This window comes from Barbus barbus, assembly GCF_936440315.1.
Source record: "Barbus barbus genome assembly, chromosome: 29".
In the NCBI taxonomy this organism is placed as follows: domain Eukaryota; kingdom Metazoa; phylum Chordata; class Actinopteri; order Cypriniformes; family Cyprinidae; genus Barbus; species Barbus barbus.
In genome coordinates, this window is record NC_136757.1 from 14,103,182 (window position 1) to 14,119,645 (window position 16,464).

Consider the following 16,464-nt stretch of genomic DNA (forward strand, 5'->3'; position numbering starts at 1 on the left):
CGCAAAACACTATTCCTCTGGAGGTTTTAAATATCCTTAGGAGCTTTGCGTCAGTGTTGCAGTCATCCTCGAAGAATTACTAGTTAGAGTTACCGGTATTTACCAACAGAGGGCGCTATTAGTATGAATTAATGCCAGGGCCATGGCATCATGCTGTTTTTTTGTTTTTGTTTTTTTGTGGTAACTAGGCTTGTAGCTCAACGAATATTTTGAGGTTGAAACATGAATAACCTACAATTTAGGCTGTTCATATACAGTTCAGCTGTCCCAAAAAAGGATGGATCAAGAAGAAAATGTATTAACATGAGCCGGCCTACATGAAAATACTTTCATTTAAAATGAAAGTATTTTTATTGTTTCGTTTAGATATTCTTCATAGTGTCACAAAGCTTTTTCACAATGTCAAAATTAACCTATGTGAAATCTATTTTGTATTATTTTTTTAACTATCGGTAGACAATAGAAATGTTAAATGCACTGATTATTATTGTTGTTGTTGTTGTTTCATTATTGAGTCACTTTAATTAGGCTAATTTGAGCAAATCCTTTTTATTCACAAATACCTTTAATGTTTAAGCCATAAACTAATGAATCATACAATAGGTTAGCATAATCATTTCAATTGCATTCGTTTATTTTTGGCACATGAAGTTATAATCAAGCGATTAAAAGTGATATTTTTAGTAGCTCACAGAGTTTCCCGGAACTTGACATCACGATTTTAGTCATGGGAGGGGCGGGGCCACATGCGCGCTCAGGGCGGGTGGCTGAATTCGCGCAAGGGGCGTGGCCTAGCGCCTCAGGGTATTCCCTTCAGCCAAACTCATACAGACCATCACTCGTTGCTACAGCAGAAGTCTGGATGACAGGACATGGAGTCTGTTATAAAATAATACATCGTAAACAGAGGTGACAGTCTTTTAGTAATGGTCTACAGTATGGGGATGCAGTCGGACGCCCTAGGTGTCAAACCCACGTCCCTGGACGAGCTGTTTGAGTCCAGCACATGGAAAATTAAAAACATTTGGGATGGGGTGAAGCTGGAGATCGCACCCGGAGATGGATGTCCGGTGGTCTTAAATAGTTTTACGCATTTGGATCCAGACCTGCCTGTCCTGGAGGTAGTAATACATATATTTAAACAAACTTATTTCCATTAATGTGTGTGTGTATGTATGTATGTATATAGAAAGAGCGAGAGAGAGAGAGAGAGAGAGAGATACAAGGTGTGTGCGTGTAGATAGATACAATATACTACAGTATTATACATATATTTAAAAACTGACAGTATTATTTAGAAATATTATTTTATTTAGTTAGAAATTACATTTTGTGTGTATTTCTGCTTTGAAATACATGTTTTTATGATACAAGTTTTTTATATATATAAATTTTGGGTTTCTTCCTCTGTTTTTCATTTCAGCATATATTCTCTGCAGCTATAGATTGTTGTGCTGGCATGAGTGTTTTTGTTGTTCTTTGCCAGTGTTTCTCTCTTTTATAGAAAATTGCAGTTTATAAACTATTTCAAATACGTTTGCACATCTGCCACCTCAGTTACAAATTCTGCTGGTTTTATATGATCTTTGTCTTGTATATGTCTTATGTCTTGAGACTGCCAAGATAAGTACGACAAGGCAGCATAAATGCATTGCACAGAAATCTCTTGTTCTCGTTGGCCTACATGAAGTAAATCAAAACTCCACCATGATCTTGGCAAGAGTACTGGCACACTGTTTTCCTCTTATTCACTCCGTCTCCAACTTTCCTTTCTCTAATTGACCTCAGAAAGGGCCATGGAAATAAAACAGTCAAATGAGAATCACATCCCCTTCAGGTATTAAATGAAAACACAGCCTTTAGTTAAGGACTTGGAAAGAAATGCTGTAATATGGTATTCATTATCAAGGAATTTTGCTGATCTGTTAATACAATCCAATGTTACTGATGTTCTGTTATTTCTATAGTTTGTTTATGATAAGATTGCACACAACAGTGCAGATATGTTAGCTTAGTATGAATGATTATATTTGAGAACCTCTTATGTAATACATGACAACGCACTTACTTGTCAGTTCTGATGAAAGACATTCATTATTGATTTCCTATTTGTGACTTCTTAAGCTCTCCTGAACAAAATGGTTTTCTTGGTTATTTTATCACCATGGCAGTCACACATTTTTCTATGGTTTCTAGACTGTTACGCTAAACCTGTGATATCTGACTGTGGTTTGTGAACAACATGTCCTCTCTTTATCTTGCATTTCAATGGCAACAGCACATTGTTGTGACTTAAACAGCAATTCACACCAAAACTTGTTTACGACGCTGAAGCTTTACTCCGCGCAAAAAGAAGGTTCCAGTGTGTCACCAGCTGCTAACCTTCACCGGACTAAATCTAATCTGCTCTCATTACACAATTAGTGATGGTTAAATCTCCCATTCCATCCACTAGAGTCCTTCTCCTTTGTGGGTGCTGTTTGTTTTCCTTCCTCATTACAGAAATCAAATTTTTTTTCCCTTTTATTGTAAAAATGTTTGACTCATCTACTTACAGACATCCAAAAAACTGGCTCTAGGGTAACCATGAGTGATGGATGGAGTAACTTTGCTGTAAATCTATCTCTCTTATCTCGGTCTCTCTCAACCTCTTTCATTATGGCATGGGTTGTAAAAAATGGCACTGCAAGCACTTATCTCTGCTTTTATAGTGATTCAAGGCAGCCGATAGCTTGGCAAAAGCACAGAATTGGTTACATCAGCCCTGAAGATCTAAACCAAATCAGCCAGATGTAAAAGTACCCTTGTATAATGGATCATTACAAGCTCAGTACATAGATCAGCTAATCTCTTAACGTAACCGCTGCCATAAAGGATCCAGTGTAAGAGCACTTTAATGCTGTTATTGTCAAAAACTGACCGCTTGTCGAAAAATGAGTGGGAGAAATTGTTACGATCAACTTGAAAGAGTGATTGATAGTTTGTTTACTCTAAAATATGCCTGCATTTAGCTTGACTGGCTTGATTACCATTTGGAGCAATTCTGGGAAACTAATTGTTTTCATATTTTGTTATAATCTTGACTGGTTGAAAAATTTAGACTTTCTGTATTCAGGTATATAGACTTCGATACTTATAGAAAATTGCTCCTGAGGCATATATCCAAGATGTCCGTCATGTGTTTTAGATTTTTAAATATGGTCCAAGATACTGTCAGCCTTTAAAGAAAATAATATACAACATATACTGCTGATCAAAAGGGTCAGTGAGATTTTTTTTATGTTTTTGAAAGAAGACACCAAGGCTGCATTTACTTGATCAAAAATACAGTAAAAACAATTGTTGTGAGATATTATTACAATTTAAAATTTCTTTCAAAAAAACCCCCCAGAAAATGTACTGATCCAATCTTCACGATTGTAAAGGTTCTTTGATTGTTTACCAGTGAACAGTGGTCATAGAATTGACTGGCACTTTTGTCACATGGTTTTCACTTTAATACATTTTGTCATTGTTCTCCTGTGTTTGTTTAAGTGTTTACAAATTCTGCATTTTTCTTAAAGAGGCCTTTGTGTGATAGATTGAATTCGGAACGTCATAATGGGGCCAGCAGAGCCGAGCTTTGTATAATGAGGAGAACAGACAGGGGTTACATTGACACATACAGAGATGCTTTTGTCGTGAAAGATCTCTTGAATGGAAAGAGAGGGATGAGAGGGAGGAATAGTAGGATGACAATGAAGAGAAAATAAGGATGTGAGAGGCAGGAAAGGGGAAAGTTGCAGGAATAAGTAGGTGCGCATTGATGTAATTAAACAATTGTACAAGGCGTAAAATATAAATACAAATCACTTGAAATAAATGGTCTGCCAAATTTTGGTTCACCAAAAATGAAAATTCTTTTATTCGTTATATGAAAAAAAGTGGCAGGACTTTTTAAACAAATCACCTTTCATGTTCCAAACAAAAAACAGAAGCAAAAATATAAATTTTGTTTACATATGTTGTTTTTCATATAGAATGTAGACAAATACATTTCTGCAATGTGCAGAAATGATCTGCTCTCAGAATAATACCATACATTCCTTATATCTTCATCTGCGATATACCGGAGCCAGACAGCAACCGCACTCAGCAGTTCTGAGCTGCACTCCGGCAGAGTCGGGTAAATCTTTTTCCAAGGCTTATATTGGAGAATTCCTTCCTTAGCTCTGCTAATCTCATTCTGAAGTGCTTGAACAGATTTCACAAAGACCTTGGCACAATCAAAACACAGGCAAAAAAGCATCCAGTTATTATTAACAACATCCAAGCCAGAAAAAATACTGATAATGCCATTTATCAAATGGAAAATAGTAACAGTGTGCAATCGATAAATAAAAGCTCATCAGAGGTTAATGATTATAATTAGCTCAGTGATGTTTTTTCCCATTGTTTTGGTGAAAGTTGATGCGAAATACATTTTAAATGAACGATTTACAATATAAAGTAATGTTTTTCTCTTGTAAGATATTTAAAAATGTCACTTATTTTTGTGATGGCAAATTTGAATTAATCCACTCTTTAGTGTCACATGATCCTTCAGCAATCATTATATTGTGAAAATTGACACTTTTTTGTTTTCAGAATTCTTTGATAAAAAGAACAGCATTCATTTGAAATACACTTTTTTGTAACAATGTAATAATCTTACGACTGAGGTGCCCTTGAGCAAGGCACCGAACCCCCAACTGCTCCCCGGGCGCCGCAGCATAAATGTCTGCCCACTGCTCCGGGTGTGTGTTCACGGTGTGTGTGTGTTCACTGCTGTGTGTGTGCACGTTGGATGGGTTAAATGCAGAGCAAGAATTCCGAGTATGGGTCACCATACTTGGCAGTATGTCACTTCACTCACTCACTTATCTTTACAGTCTCTTGACAGTAAATTCTATGCCAAGAAACATTCATTTCTTTTAAAAAATCTTAGTGATTTGGAGTTTTATGGAGTTTTGATATTCCAAACTGCATCGCATTTGTATGCCATCTGTCACGTTATTTGTTTCAGTCTCATACTTTAAACACAATAAACCATGGTTCGAAGTCAGAAGTTGTCAGCAGGTGATAAAAAAGGAAAGGTTGAAAACTTCCAGAATAAGGCGGGTAAGAAGAGAAATCACCTTTTCACATTTCTTTGCCTTTTTTCCATAGATGTTTGCAGCAGTGAATCTGGCCATCACTCTGTGCTGAGGTTTAATGTGGTGTAACCGAGTCTGCTGAAAAACCTATTGAGCAGTGCCAAAATACACAGACTGCAGCTTCGCTCTGCGTATCCAGTCTCTCTCTAGGTTAATAACTCGTACAGGACTGTGAATCTTGAGAGAACATATGAACCATAATACCAATCCATAACCCTCATGGCACAAATAAGCATTATTTTGCTCCTGACCATTACTAACATAAAGGAGATTTGGTCAGAGCTTACAGTGACTTAAGCTGTTATCTGTTCAAGGCATTTATAAATATTGTATTACGAGATCATTCCCAGAGACAATATTTGTCACAGCTATGTGTCCTGCCCAGCTTAGGCAATAAAAACAAACGTGCTGAGGTATTTAGACATTGTTATGACACATAATAAAAATATGAATGAATGTTAGCCTTTTGAAGCCAGGCTTATTAATGATCAGCAGGAGGACAAGCATAGTGATCACTGCTGCTTCAAATTCCTTTCTTCTGACCTCATCTATTTATTTTCTCACTTCATATTTTTACAACAGCAAAGCAGTTCGTGCAGGACATGTTCTTGCATTATGCACTTTTTTTTCATTTTTACACCTTTGATCACCTTTTGCTGTTTTTCAGCATTTCACGCCATGATTAGCACATTCACACAACACTTTCCTAGCTAGTTTTGCATTCAAAAAGATGCATTTTTAAAATTGAACTAGTTTTAACTTAAACTAAAACTGAATAAAATGTATTGTGTGAATATAGTTATGCCATGTCATGATAAACAATGCTGCCAAAAACACAGCCTGTTGATATCTATTTTTAATGTAATCTTGTTTTTCTTGATGTGAATAAGTTAAAGAGAACACGTAATAGGGCTTTGTCCTTTAACATCTTTTAACTCCTCACTGATTTTGACAGGAGGAATTCTGCATTGTTTTTGTGTTTTCTTAACATTGTTTGTGAAGGATGCAGCTGTCTAGGAAGCTGTTACGCAGTAACTTTTCAGCACTCTTTGTCTTTTCACAGGAAACCCTGTGGCTTTAGTGGATCAGAGGCAGTCGAGGGGTTCACACAGCAGAGTAAATGCATTCTGTCAGGCTTTTTTGTGACTGTGATCACCTCATACAATAGCATTTTAAGCAAATGTATTTTGGTAAAATGCAAACCTGCGATTAGTGGTAAACAATATTCTTTCACCATATAAACATTTCTCAGGCTTTCTCTCTCTGTCTGTAGTTGAAGGGTGGATTTTCCCTTAGAAAGTACAGCTGAGTGTAGGTTCTGTTTCTGTTTTGAAACATCAAATGTCAAAGACGGACCTTTACAGTGCTCTGGTATTGTGTCAGGCCTCCCTTTTTTTCAGGCTGGTGTGGTTGATCCTACTATTGCCCAGACGTTTCAACCTAAGTCAGAGGGGCTTTCCAAAGTGTGTGTGAATTCACTTTTTGTTTTGCTTTATTGTTTTGCTGAGGTGGTCTACTTCCCCTTTTCTGTATTTACTTGCACCAAGATAATCTCATATAATATAATGTTGTCATATAATATAATATAGATGTGAGGTGGTTTACTAACCCCTTTTATTCATGTCTTCATTTACTTACACCAAGTCCATCTTTAAATATAATATAATATAGATGTGAGATGGTTTACTTCCCCTTTTATTCATGTCTTTCTTCATTTACTTCATCACTTCATTTACACCAAATCCATCTTTAAATATAATATAATGGCCACCCATCCAGGGTGTTTCCCTGCCTACTGTCTTGGATGGATTGATAATATATCTATGTCCACTTTGATTTATTTATTCATTTACTTCATCTTTGAATATAATATAATATAAATTGCCGAAATACTCTGAGATATCCATCGTTGTTTGTAATCATCAGAGGCAAATTGTCTCGCATGTACATCTTGTGTGTTTTACAGGTTTGTGTAACGTATCTGAAACCAAAAGGAGCGTTGTTCCTTTTTTTGCCCATTGATGCACTTCCACAATACCACAGCAACGATATTTGACAGAACTATTATGTGGCATGCGTGTTTATGTGTTTGTTACCATAGCTACTCCTGGACAGAGTCCTGGGGTTGGGTTATCTGTTTAAGCAGTCATCTCCTGTAGAGAAGGCTGTTCTAATGACCATGCACTGACTCACACCCACACTTACACAGGATACACCCTCACACGATTGGCTCACTGCCTAAGGCAAAGCTTACGGTCACTTCCCACAGTTCCCTGGGAGTTCCCTCTTACTTTCCATAATGACGTCAGGTACAGTACTTGAGTTAGTTGCAAATTACTGACTACAAACTTTCTCAACTTAGCATTATACATGAGATCCATACTGAATTAAAGCGTACATATATATTTTTAGTTTTCATAATCATTTATGTCAAACTTTGTTGGTCAGAGAGTGAATTTAGACTCAAATGAACATTTTAGACCATTTGTTTGCAGAATAAATCAGTCATACAGGTGACCCATATGTTTGCATCATGCTTCATCCATTTCAATAGGTGTCTAAAACCACTGTCGTACTGGCCAGCGAAAGCTGCTAAATGCACCTTTAAGATGAGGACTTAAAGGGCTGGGTTAGCCATGTGACAGTGGCTGATAAAGAGCCACAATCTTGGTTTTGTGCGCTTAGTGTTAAGGCTGTGTGTGGATTAAGGAAATGAGCAGTAATCCCCAACTCACCCTTAAAGCCCCTGCTGTGCTAGAACTGTATGACCTTGTAAATTCACCAAATAAATGCAGTGAGAAAAATAGCACTTGAAAAATAATGTCATCTTTGCTGCCATTAGTTATTATAAGACGCTCTGTGTGCGACTGAATGGTAGAATGTACTTCTGTATTGACTTATTCTTACATGACGCTCTGGAATACTTGATTCTGATTGGTTAGTCACATTCGCCAATGAAATATTTTTGCATAATGACAACAAAATTTTATATTTAAAAATGTTATGCAATGAATATAACACCAAGAATACTCAACCCTTTTCTTTATTTGTAGAGCTCAGTTCAGGAGATCGGAGAGGAGGTAGAAGACGGAGCCATCTATACCATCACACTCCGAAAGGTGCAGCTCCACCAGACGGCTAGTAAGGGGCAGCGATGGCTGGGTGTAGAGACAGACTCTGCCCTCAGTTTGTACGAGACCTGCAAGGGTCGGACCATTAAGGCTGGCACACTGGAGAAACTAGTGGAGTACATGGTTTCGGCTTTCAGAGGAAAGGACTATACATATGTCACTATTTTCCTCTGTACCTACCGAGCTTTCGCCACCACCAAACAAGTGCTGGACCTGCTGCTTAACAGGTAAACAGGCCATCAACCCAGAGTACTTTTGGAAATATAAATTCATTCACTATAATGTTACTTAAAATTAATTCTTATTTATGTAAGGTATGCCAAACTGCATGATCAGCCAGTCTCAGGCAAGCCAAAAGTCTCCTCAGAGGACCTCACAGAGCTTAAAAAGTAAATATTTCCTTTGTTCAACTGAACCCAATTAATTTAGCTGCTGTTAAAGAGAGTTTGTAATTACCATAGCAGATATATTATTTGTTTTGTTAATATTGGTTATACTGTATATTGGTATATGATATACCACCTAATCATGACTTAAAATAATTATTGGCTTATTGGTATCGCACAGAATTTTAATATTGATGCATTCTTATTTTCATGTGCATGGCAGTACTGTCTCATCTATCCTTGGTGCATGGCTGGATCAGTATTCTGAGGATTTCTGGAGCCCTCCTGACCACGAATGCCTGCAGAGCCTCATATCCTACTTGCAAATTAACTTCTCTGGATCAGACCTCAAGAGACGAGCCCATAACCTGCTGGAACACTTCCAGCATCGGCAACACATCGAGGTTGAGCTGGAAGGTACTAATGATGAAGTAACCCAGTGAATCTCATATTAAAGGCTAAACAACTGAAAAGTAGTCTTCCAAAGTGATTGTTTGACAGCTTGCATCTTCTTTGCAGGTGATCTGTGCACCTGCCCCTTTGCCACACCAGAGGAGAGCAGCTTGGATGATGAATTTTCTCCCTCACACTTCATGTCCTTCAGTCCTGCCCTAGTTGCTGAGCAGTTAACAGTGATGGATGCGGTAAGAGATCAAGAAATTGTCAGTCTTTCCTAATGGCAAAAGTTTAAGCAATCTAATGGTTGAGGATCTTAGCTGGTTATAGTGGGTTGCAAAAGAGTAGGCAAACTGGAGAGACCATAAAGACACTCCTGTTCCATAACCTTTATATAAGCTGTTTGATCCCATGTTGCTTTATGGGGCCTGTTTATGCACAAAGTATATGCTAGTCAGCAAGTTTTGGTAGATTTGTAGCATTTAAAAATAAAGGTCAGCTGAGAGAATTAAACCTGAGAAAATGATTTACTTAAGTCATTGCATGCCATAAATGTAAATAAAGTTGTCCTGCAAAACATTCTAAAGTTTCAAATCGAATTAAACAGGTGAATGCAATTGAACTTATTGTTTTTTTACAGGAGCTGTTTAAGAGGGTTGTTCCATACCATTGTTTAGGTGGCATATGGTCCCAGCGAGATAAGAAGGGCAAAGAGCATCTAGCACCCACCATTCGTGCCACTGTTGCTCAGTTCAACAGTGTGACCAACTGTGTGATTGCCACCTGCCTGGATAACAGGTCTCTCAGACCCTTTCAAAGAGCGAAGCGCATTGAACACTGGATAGAAGTGGCCAGGGTGAGGCACCATTTTAACTGTTTTTTTTTTTGTCATGGAATATAGTCAGAGGCACAAAATGCAATAGGTTTGGAAAAACCTTTACCTACATTTTTGCAAAACTCCAAAATCTTTCATTTCACATTTCACTAGCTTCTTAGACTTATTTTCACTCAGTTCCATTGCACAGTACTATGTTATGTTACTATTTTACCATAGGACATAATTTGTAAACTAATACATTTCGACATTTTCATCACATAGCCAGCTAGATGGCTTTTCTGACATTTTTTCAGTGAGCTTGGGTTACAAAAATGGGGTATCCACTGCATGGGGGTGCATCTCAAAAAGGGATGCCAAAATTATATCGAAGAAGCAACTCAAATGGTGAAACACAATTTTAATTTCTAAACCTAGGAATGCCGTAGTGACCACATTACAACACTCTGAAAGCACCTAGCTACCACATATAAATTCTCTAAAAACACCCAAGGCAACTTAGAATAATGGCAGCAAGTTTTGCATTGGCATGGGCCAATAGTTTTGCTTTATTATAGGAACACAAGACTTTGTATAAGGCATAATTTTATTCTCAAGCAGTCCATAAATGTTATAGTTCTTGAACATCTTTTTGTTTGTCTTGACATCAGAAATGCCGTATCCTGAAGAGCTTCTCTTCTCTGAAAGCCATCCTGTCCGCCTTGCAGAGTAATGCCATCCACAGACTGAGGAGGACCTGGGATGATGTGTCCCGGTAAGAGTTTGAATGGATTTTTGTCAGTAATGATTAGCCAGAGTCAAGGATAATACTTTAGCATTAGCATTAGCCACTGATTAATAGTAGCATTCTTTGTGCTACCTGCTTATATGTTCAATCATACAAACCTTTAGTTAAAGCTCAATATTCTTTATGAAACTCTTGTTTTATTTTGGTGATAGTGGAGCAGAAAAGTTTTAATGCTGGTTAATTACAGTATTTGGATTTCACGTAGATGTAGCAGTTTGTGACTCTACCAATTTTCTTCTGCTTCCAGGGAAAGCTACCGCACTTTCCAGGAGTTGTCTGAAATTTTCTCAGATGACAATAATTATTCCCTCAGCAGAGAGCTTCTCATTAAGGTGAGTAAAAGGGTTCTGCGTGTGTTTTGCTCACAATTGTTCCCAAAAGTTCTCACACACACTGCTGTACCAATTGGGTGAAATTACACCCTGAAATTAATAGATCAGCAATAAATAATAACAGCAATAAACTAAACAGTCACACTTGTTACAATATAATTCTGTTTTGATCTGTTTACTATTTTTCATAGTGTAATTTTTGGTTAATTATATTAAAACCAATTAGGGTCAGTTTGACCCTCAAACATCATTATAATTATTAATAGTATATGGAATGTAGTTTTTTTGTTTTTTAAGGATCATAACAATACATTCAGTGATATCTTGATGACTGAACTAGGAAATGTTTCTATTTCAAAAATCTAGTCACGTGTAAGTCACATGATCAAACACCCAGCATTTTTCAAATTTCTAAAAGTGCACTATAAGCCACCAACGTTCACTGTATGTTGTTGGGGGAAGACAGGATGTGGTTATGTCAGTGTCATCCACAGGAAAGTTTAGTGACTTACCAGTCTTTTCATTGCCTGAAAAACCATGTTTCTATAGCATCCACAGGGTAAACAGAAAAGCCGTATTCAATTGCATAGTATGTGCAGCCTGCTGGCTCAACGTCTTGCTTTCTATGGCCTGCTGAGTTTTCTTGAGTACAGCGTCAAGTGCCTTTGTTGCACTTTTCACTAGTTGGCATGCTTCTGCATTTGATAGACGTCTTGAAAAGAATCCATTAGTGTTAAAAGCATTATGCAACTTTGAACAGAGTGAATTTTGCGCAGTCATTTTGTCCTCAGCTCTGCAGTTAGTCATACATGTATGTTGTGGAAGATAAGACTCGTTTTCAGAGAATATATGAGAATATTTACACCATATACTATTTTTTTTTATACCATATTACCTTTGTTTATGCAACAAAATAAGTAATACTTTAAGTAAATAATACTTTTATTTAGTAAAGATGCATTAAATTCATCAAAAGTGACAGTAAAGACATATATAATGTAACAAAATGTTTCCCTGAAAAAAAGTATCAGGTTTTCAACAAAAATATTAAGCATTTTTAGCAATGATGATAATAATAATAAATGTTTCAGCACATTAAAATGATTTCTGAAAGATCATGTGACACTGACGGCTGTTTTTGCCGTCACAGGAATGAATTAAAACAGAAATTATTCTTTTAAATTGTAATAACAATTCTCAATATTTCCGTTTTTACTGTATTTTTGATCACATAAATGCAACCTTGGTCAGCAAAAGAGACTTCAAAATCTTACAAACGTTTGAACCGTAGTCTACATGTCAGTCTTGCACAACTTCACTTATAATCTAGTAAATTGATCTTGTTTTAACAAAACGAAACAACAGCAAAAAGACAAAAACACTGAAATGTTGCAATGTTTTGTTTAGTGAAATTGATTCAGATAAATCTTGTTGTGGTAACCTGACATTCCTTGACACACAGATGTGACTTACAAAGTTTGAGAATTAAAAATAGGTTCAGTTGTATTGATGAAATCTAGAAATCTTCACCGCAGAAGTGACTTCCGAAACTTGCCTTCAACATAGCTGTCCCGCGATAGAGGGAAACAAAGCACGACTAAAGCTTTCCTTTACATACATTCAACATTAGAGAGCAAACTAGAGCAGAACATCGGAAAGCATCCTTGGAATGTGTGCTGGGGCCGAGAACTTAACATTTGCTGCCGTTCATTATGAGGGAATTCCTTGGATGAGGTCATAGGCCTCATGTACGGCCAGATAAAGGCCCGCCTTAACACCTAAGGGCTTCCCCAGGATGTTGGCTGGCTCTATCACTAAACACCATACAGTCAAACTCCACGTTCATTCTGCGTCATGGTATATCACGACAGTGCAGTCTTAAGATTCCACTTTGCCAGGCTTATCTGCCTTCAGGTTATACCGCTGCTAATATTGCGTCAATGTAAATGCTTTCCCTTTTGAGACCCAAAATGATGATTTGAAACTGATGTCTCCACAGGAGGGCACTTCCAAATCTGCCATCGTTGAGATTAACCACAAAGGAGCACAGAGAAGACACCAGCAGCAAAGAGACATGGTATGCACAGGAATAAATGTCACACAATGTCAGTTGAACTTGATATTTATCGAACAATAGTGCCCTCTTATGCTCAAAACAGGTCAGATATTCCATTTACAGGTGTCGCAAGAAACCGTCCTGAATGGAATTGTAAACTGTGTTTATTTATTTATTTAGTGGCTTTCTTCTTCTTCCTGTTGTTTAGGGTGTTGTACAAGGAACTATTCCATACCTTGGCACTTTTCTGACTGATCTTGTCATGTTGGATACTGCTATGAAAGACCATCTTGAGGTGAGAGTTCAGTGGAGCTATGTAATATTTTTAGTAATTATGAAATATTATTTTAGTTCTCGCAAAATATATATATATATTTTTTCAGGTTGGGCTGATCAACTTTGAGAAGAGAAGGAAGGTGAGAAACAATACATGAGAAACAATGGAATGTATTTAAAAAAAAAATAATCCAGTTAATAAACAACAAAACATTGACAGCCAATCAGAATCCACCCCAGTTTAATGATCTCACAGATTAAACGTAGCACATGACATCACTGCGCACACTTATAATAAACAGAATGTTATTGCCTGTTGGTGTGGGTGCAAATATGTGACTCCAGACCACAAAACCAGTCTTAAGTAGTACGGGTATATTTGTAGCAATAGCCAACAATACATTGTGTGGGTCAAAATTATCGATTTTTCTTTTATGCCAAAAATCATTAGGACATTAAGTAAAGATCATGTTCCGTGAAGATATTTTGTACATTTCCTACCATAAATATATCAAAAAGTAATTTTTGATCAGTAATATGCATTGCTAAGAACTTAATTTGGACAAATTTAAAGGTAATTTTATCAATATTTGGATTTTTTTTTCCACCCTCAAATTCCAGATTTTCAAATAGTTATATCTCAGCCAAATATTGTCCTATCCTAACAAACCATACATCAATGGAAATGGTGATTTATAAATCTTAATTAAAAAAAAAATTGCCCTTATGACTGGTTTTGTGATCCAGGGTCACATATAGTTATTATCATTCTTGGCCTTAAGAGGAACACTTTTAATAAAAAAAAATACATAAGTAAACAAAATGAATAAAAGTAAATAAATGAAGTGCATTGTTTTTGTTTAGGAATTTGAAGTGATTGCTCAGATCAAGTTGCTGCAACTGACATGCAATTATTACAACTTCATCAAAAACCAGCGCTTCATTGAATGGTTCAAGAGGGTGGAGAGACTTACAGAGACTGAGAGGTGAGAAAGACTAAATTAAATACAGAGTTTATGAAAACAAATGATTTGAGAGAGATATGCTGGAGATAATAATGTAAGATATTTGATGTATTTATCTACTGTGTCTTTTCTATTTCAGCTACTCTATGTCCTGTGATATCGAGCCGCCATCTGAGTCAGTGTGCAAAAAGAACGGGGGCATCATCAAACGCATAAGCGAGGAGTCGGGTTACAGCAGCGCAGGGACGTCACACTCCAAGTCCTTTGAGCAGCCGCGCTTAAGCCAGTTCAAAGACAGCTTCAAAGACGGAGCAGATTCCCTCAGCCTCACCTCAGCGGGATCCAGCGGCTCAGACGCAGAGGAGACGAGTCTCAGTCTGCTCAACTCCCCAGAAACAGGCATTCAAAGAGTAAGGCCATGTTGTTTATTTACCAGGCACGTGCAGAAGGGGGGGCTTTGGGGGCTCAAACCCCTGCCCTTTTTCAAAATTATTCAAAAGTGCGCCTCTCAGACAATTAGCAAACATATTGTAGTCAATAAAACTAAATTAATTTGAATTATAAGTAACATGACAATGTGTACAAAACGGTAACTAATCGCTCAAAAGTTTATCTGTCAATCTGAGGCGTTGCTATGCGTGCCGCGTGCGTTTTGCTTGACTGATACCACAGTCTGTTCAGAAACCTAGGCTCTCAAATATGGTTCTTTCAGTGAGTGGGTCACGGAAGGAAAAAATAAATCAAACAATATTTAAAAAAAAACATCAATGATCAAAGCTAGTGTGTCGATTTAATTACAAATCCATATATTATATATTTTAGAATATTACATAATTCATCAATGCCCGTTTGTCACGTATAATACACTAACCAATCATGATCTGGCTCAAGTTCAAATTTCATTGGACAATAAAGTAAAGTGGAGCGGTCATTTTCTGTTCTTATTCATAAATCGGTTGAATGGGACAGTTTTTTATATATATGTATATGTTTTATTTTTAATTTATTAGACAAAATATAATCGTTTTATACCAACCACATACATATACATATATATATATATATATATTTTTTTTTTTTTTCCTTAATATACATTGTGACTCTGTATTAACCTGACTACTGAATCTTTCTCCAGACATCCACACCAACTGTGAAACATTCTACTTCAACTTCTGATACAGGGGAGCTTGCTTCTGATTCCTCTTCCAAGGTATTTGCATTTTCTTGAGCATGTTTGTCATTTAAATTTAAATATAATGCTTGCTTTTATGAGCTTTAAACATATTCATTCATTTCTGTATTTTCCAGCTTTGGGAGTCGTCCACTCCTTCATCTTTGGAGGCGTCTGGATCAGGCTTGGGTTTGGAGTCTGGCTGCAGCAGCTCCACCTCCTCTTCTTCATCCTCAGTCTCCACCTCCACAGGGCAGTCTTTCCATTTTCACAAACGGTCAGTCTCGGGTGTCTCTGACTACTCGTCTCTCTCCCTGCTGCTGTACAACCAGCAGGTGAACGACTGCTGCATCATCAGAGTCAGCCTTGACACGGACAACGGCAACATGTATAAGAGCATCCTGGTGAGTGAGAGACATTATGGGAGATAGACAGAGATATATAATAAAGAAAGGATGGTGAGGTAGTAGGAAAATTAATCTTGATGATTGTGTTTTGCAGGTCACTAGTCAGGACAAAACCCCAGGTGTCATTAGGAAAGCCATGGCCAAGCACAACCTGGACAATGACAAGTCAGAAGACTATGAGCTGTTACAGAGGGTCTCTAAGCATAAAGGTAAAACCCTGAAACAGGAAGTTTCTGGAAATATCAAAGAGCTTGTTCTTTTTAGGAATATATTGGTACATAATCAGTTACTGGAGATTTTTTTTTTTTTTTTTTAATTTATCAGTATCTGATGCTTTTTTTTTTGGATGTTTAATGTTTGTAACAATAGTGGAAATATTTAAATTGCCATCATATAACGCTCTCTTTATTTAATTTTTAACCAATTATTATAAACACTATACAAATTAATATCCATTTTTTATACTGTACATTATAATGTTGTGAGACTGTAAATTTTCTTGTGTAGACCAATTAATATCCAATTAATACAGGACATTTTAATATCCA

At 36.9% G+C, this 16,464-nt stretch overlaps 1 protein-coding gene across 4 annotated transcripts in view; it reads left to right on the forward strand.

Moving 5' to 3' along the window:
- LOC306849487 (ral guanine nucleotide dissociation stimulator-like) overlaps window positions 1-16,464 on the forward strand; it is a 28,688-nt gene that overhangs the window by 9,713 nt on the left and 2,511 nt on the right. For 3 of the 4 annotated variants that reach the window (XM_079384551.1, XM_079384549.1, XM_079384550.1), the window contains exons 2-16: window positions 8,228-8,532; window positions 8,620-8,694; window positions 8,915-9,108; window positions 9,211-9,335; window positions 9,728-9,943; window positions 10,573-10,676; window positions 10,957-11,041; window positions 13,041-13,118; window positions 13,306-13,392; window positions 13,481-13,513; window positions 14,238-14,359; window positions 14,478-14,748; window positions 15,474-15,548; window positions 15,647-15,913; window positions 16,011-16,125. In XM_079384551.1, coding sequence (XP_079240677.1) covers window positions 8,426-8,532; window positions 8,620-8,694; window positions 8,915-9,108; window positions 9,211-9,335; window positions 9,728-9,943; window positions 10,573-10,676; window positions 10,957-11,041; window positions 13,041-13,118; window positions 13,306-13,392; window positions 13,481-13,513; window positions 14,238-14,359; window positions 14,478-14,748; window positions 15,474-15,548; window positions 15,647-15,913; window positions 16,011-16,125 — 1,954 coding nt within the window. In that variant the 5' untranslated portion in view covers window positions 8,228-8,425. Of the gene's footprint in view, window positions 1-829; window positions 1,122-8,227; window positions 8,533-8,619; window positions 8,695-8,914; window positions 9,109-9,210; window positions 9,336-9,727; window positions 9,944-10,572; window positions 10,677-10,956; window positions 11,042-13,040; window positions 13,119-13,305; window positions 13,393-13,480; window positions 13,514-14,237; window positions 14,360-14,477; window positions 14,749-15,473; window positions 15,549-15,646; window positions 15,914-16,010; window positions 16,126-16,464 lie in introns of those variants that run through there. The other variant, XM_079384548.1, reaches the window with a different exon arrangement.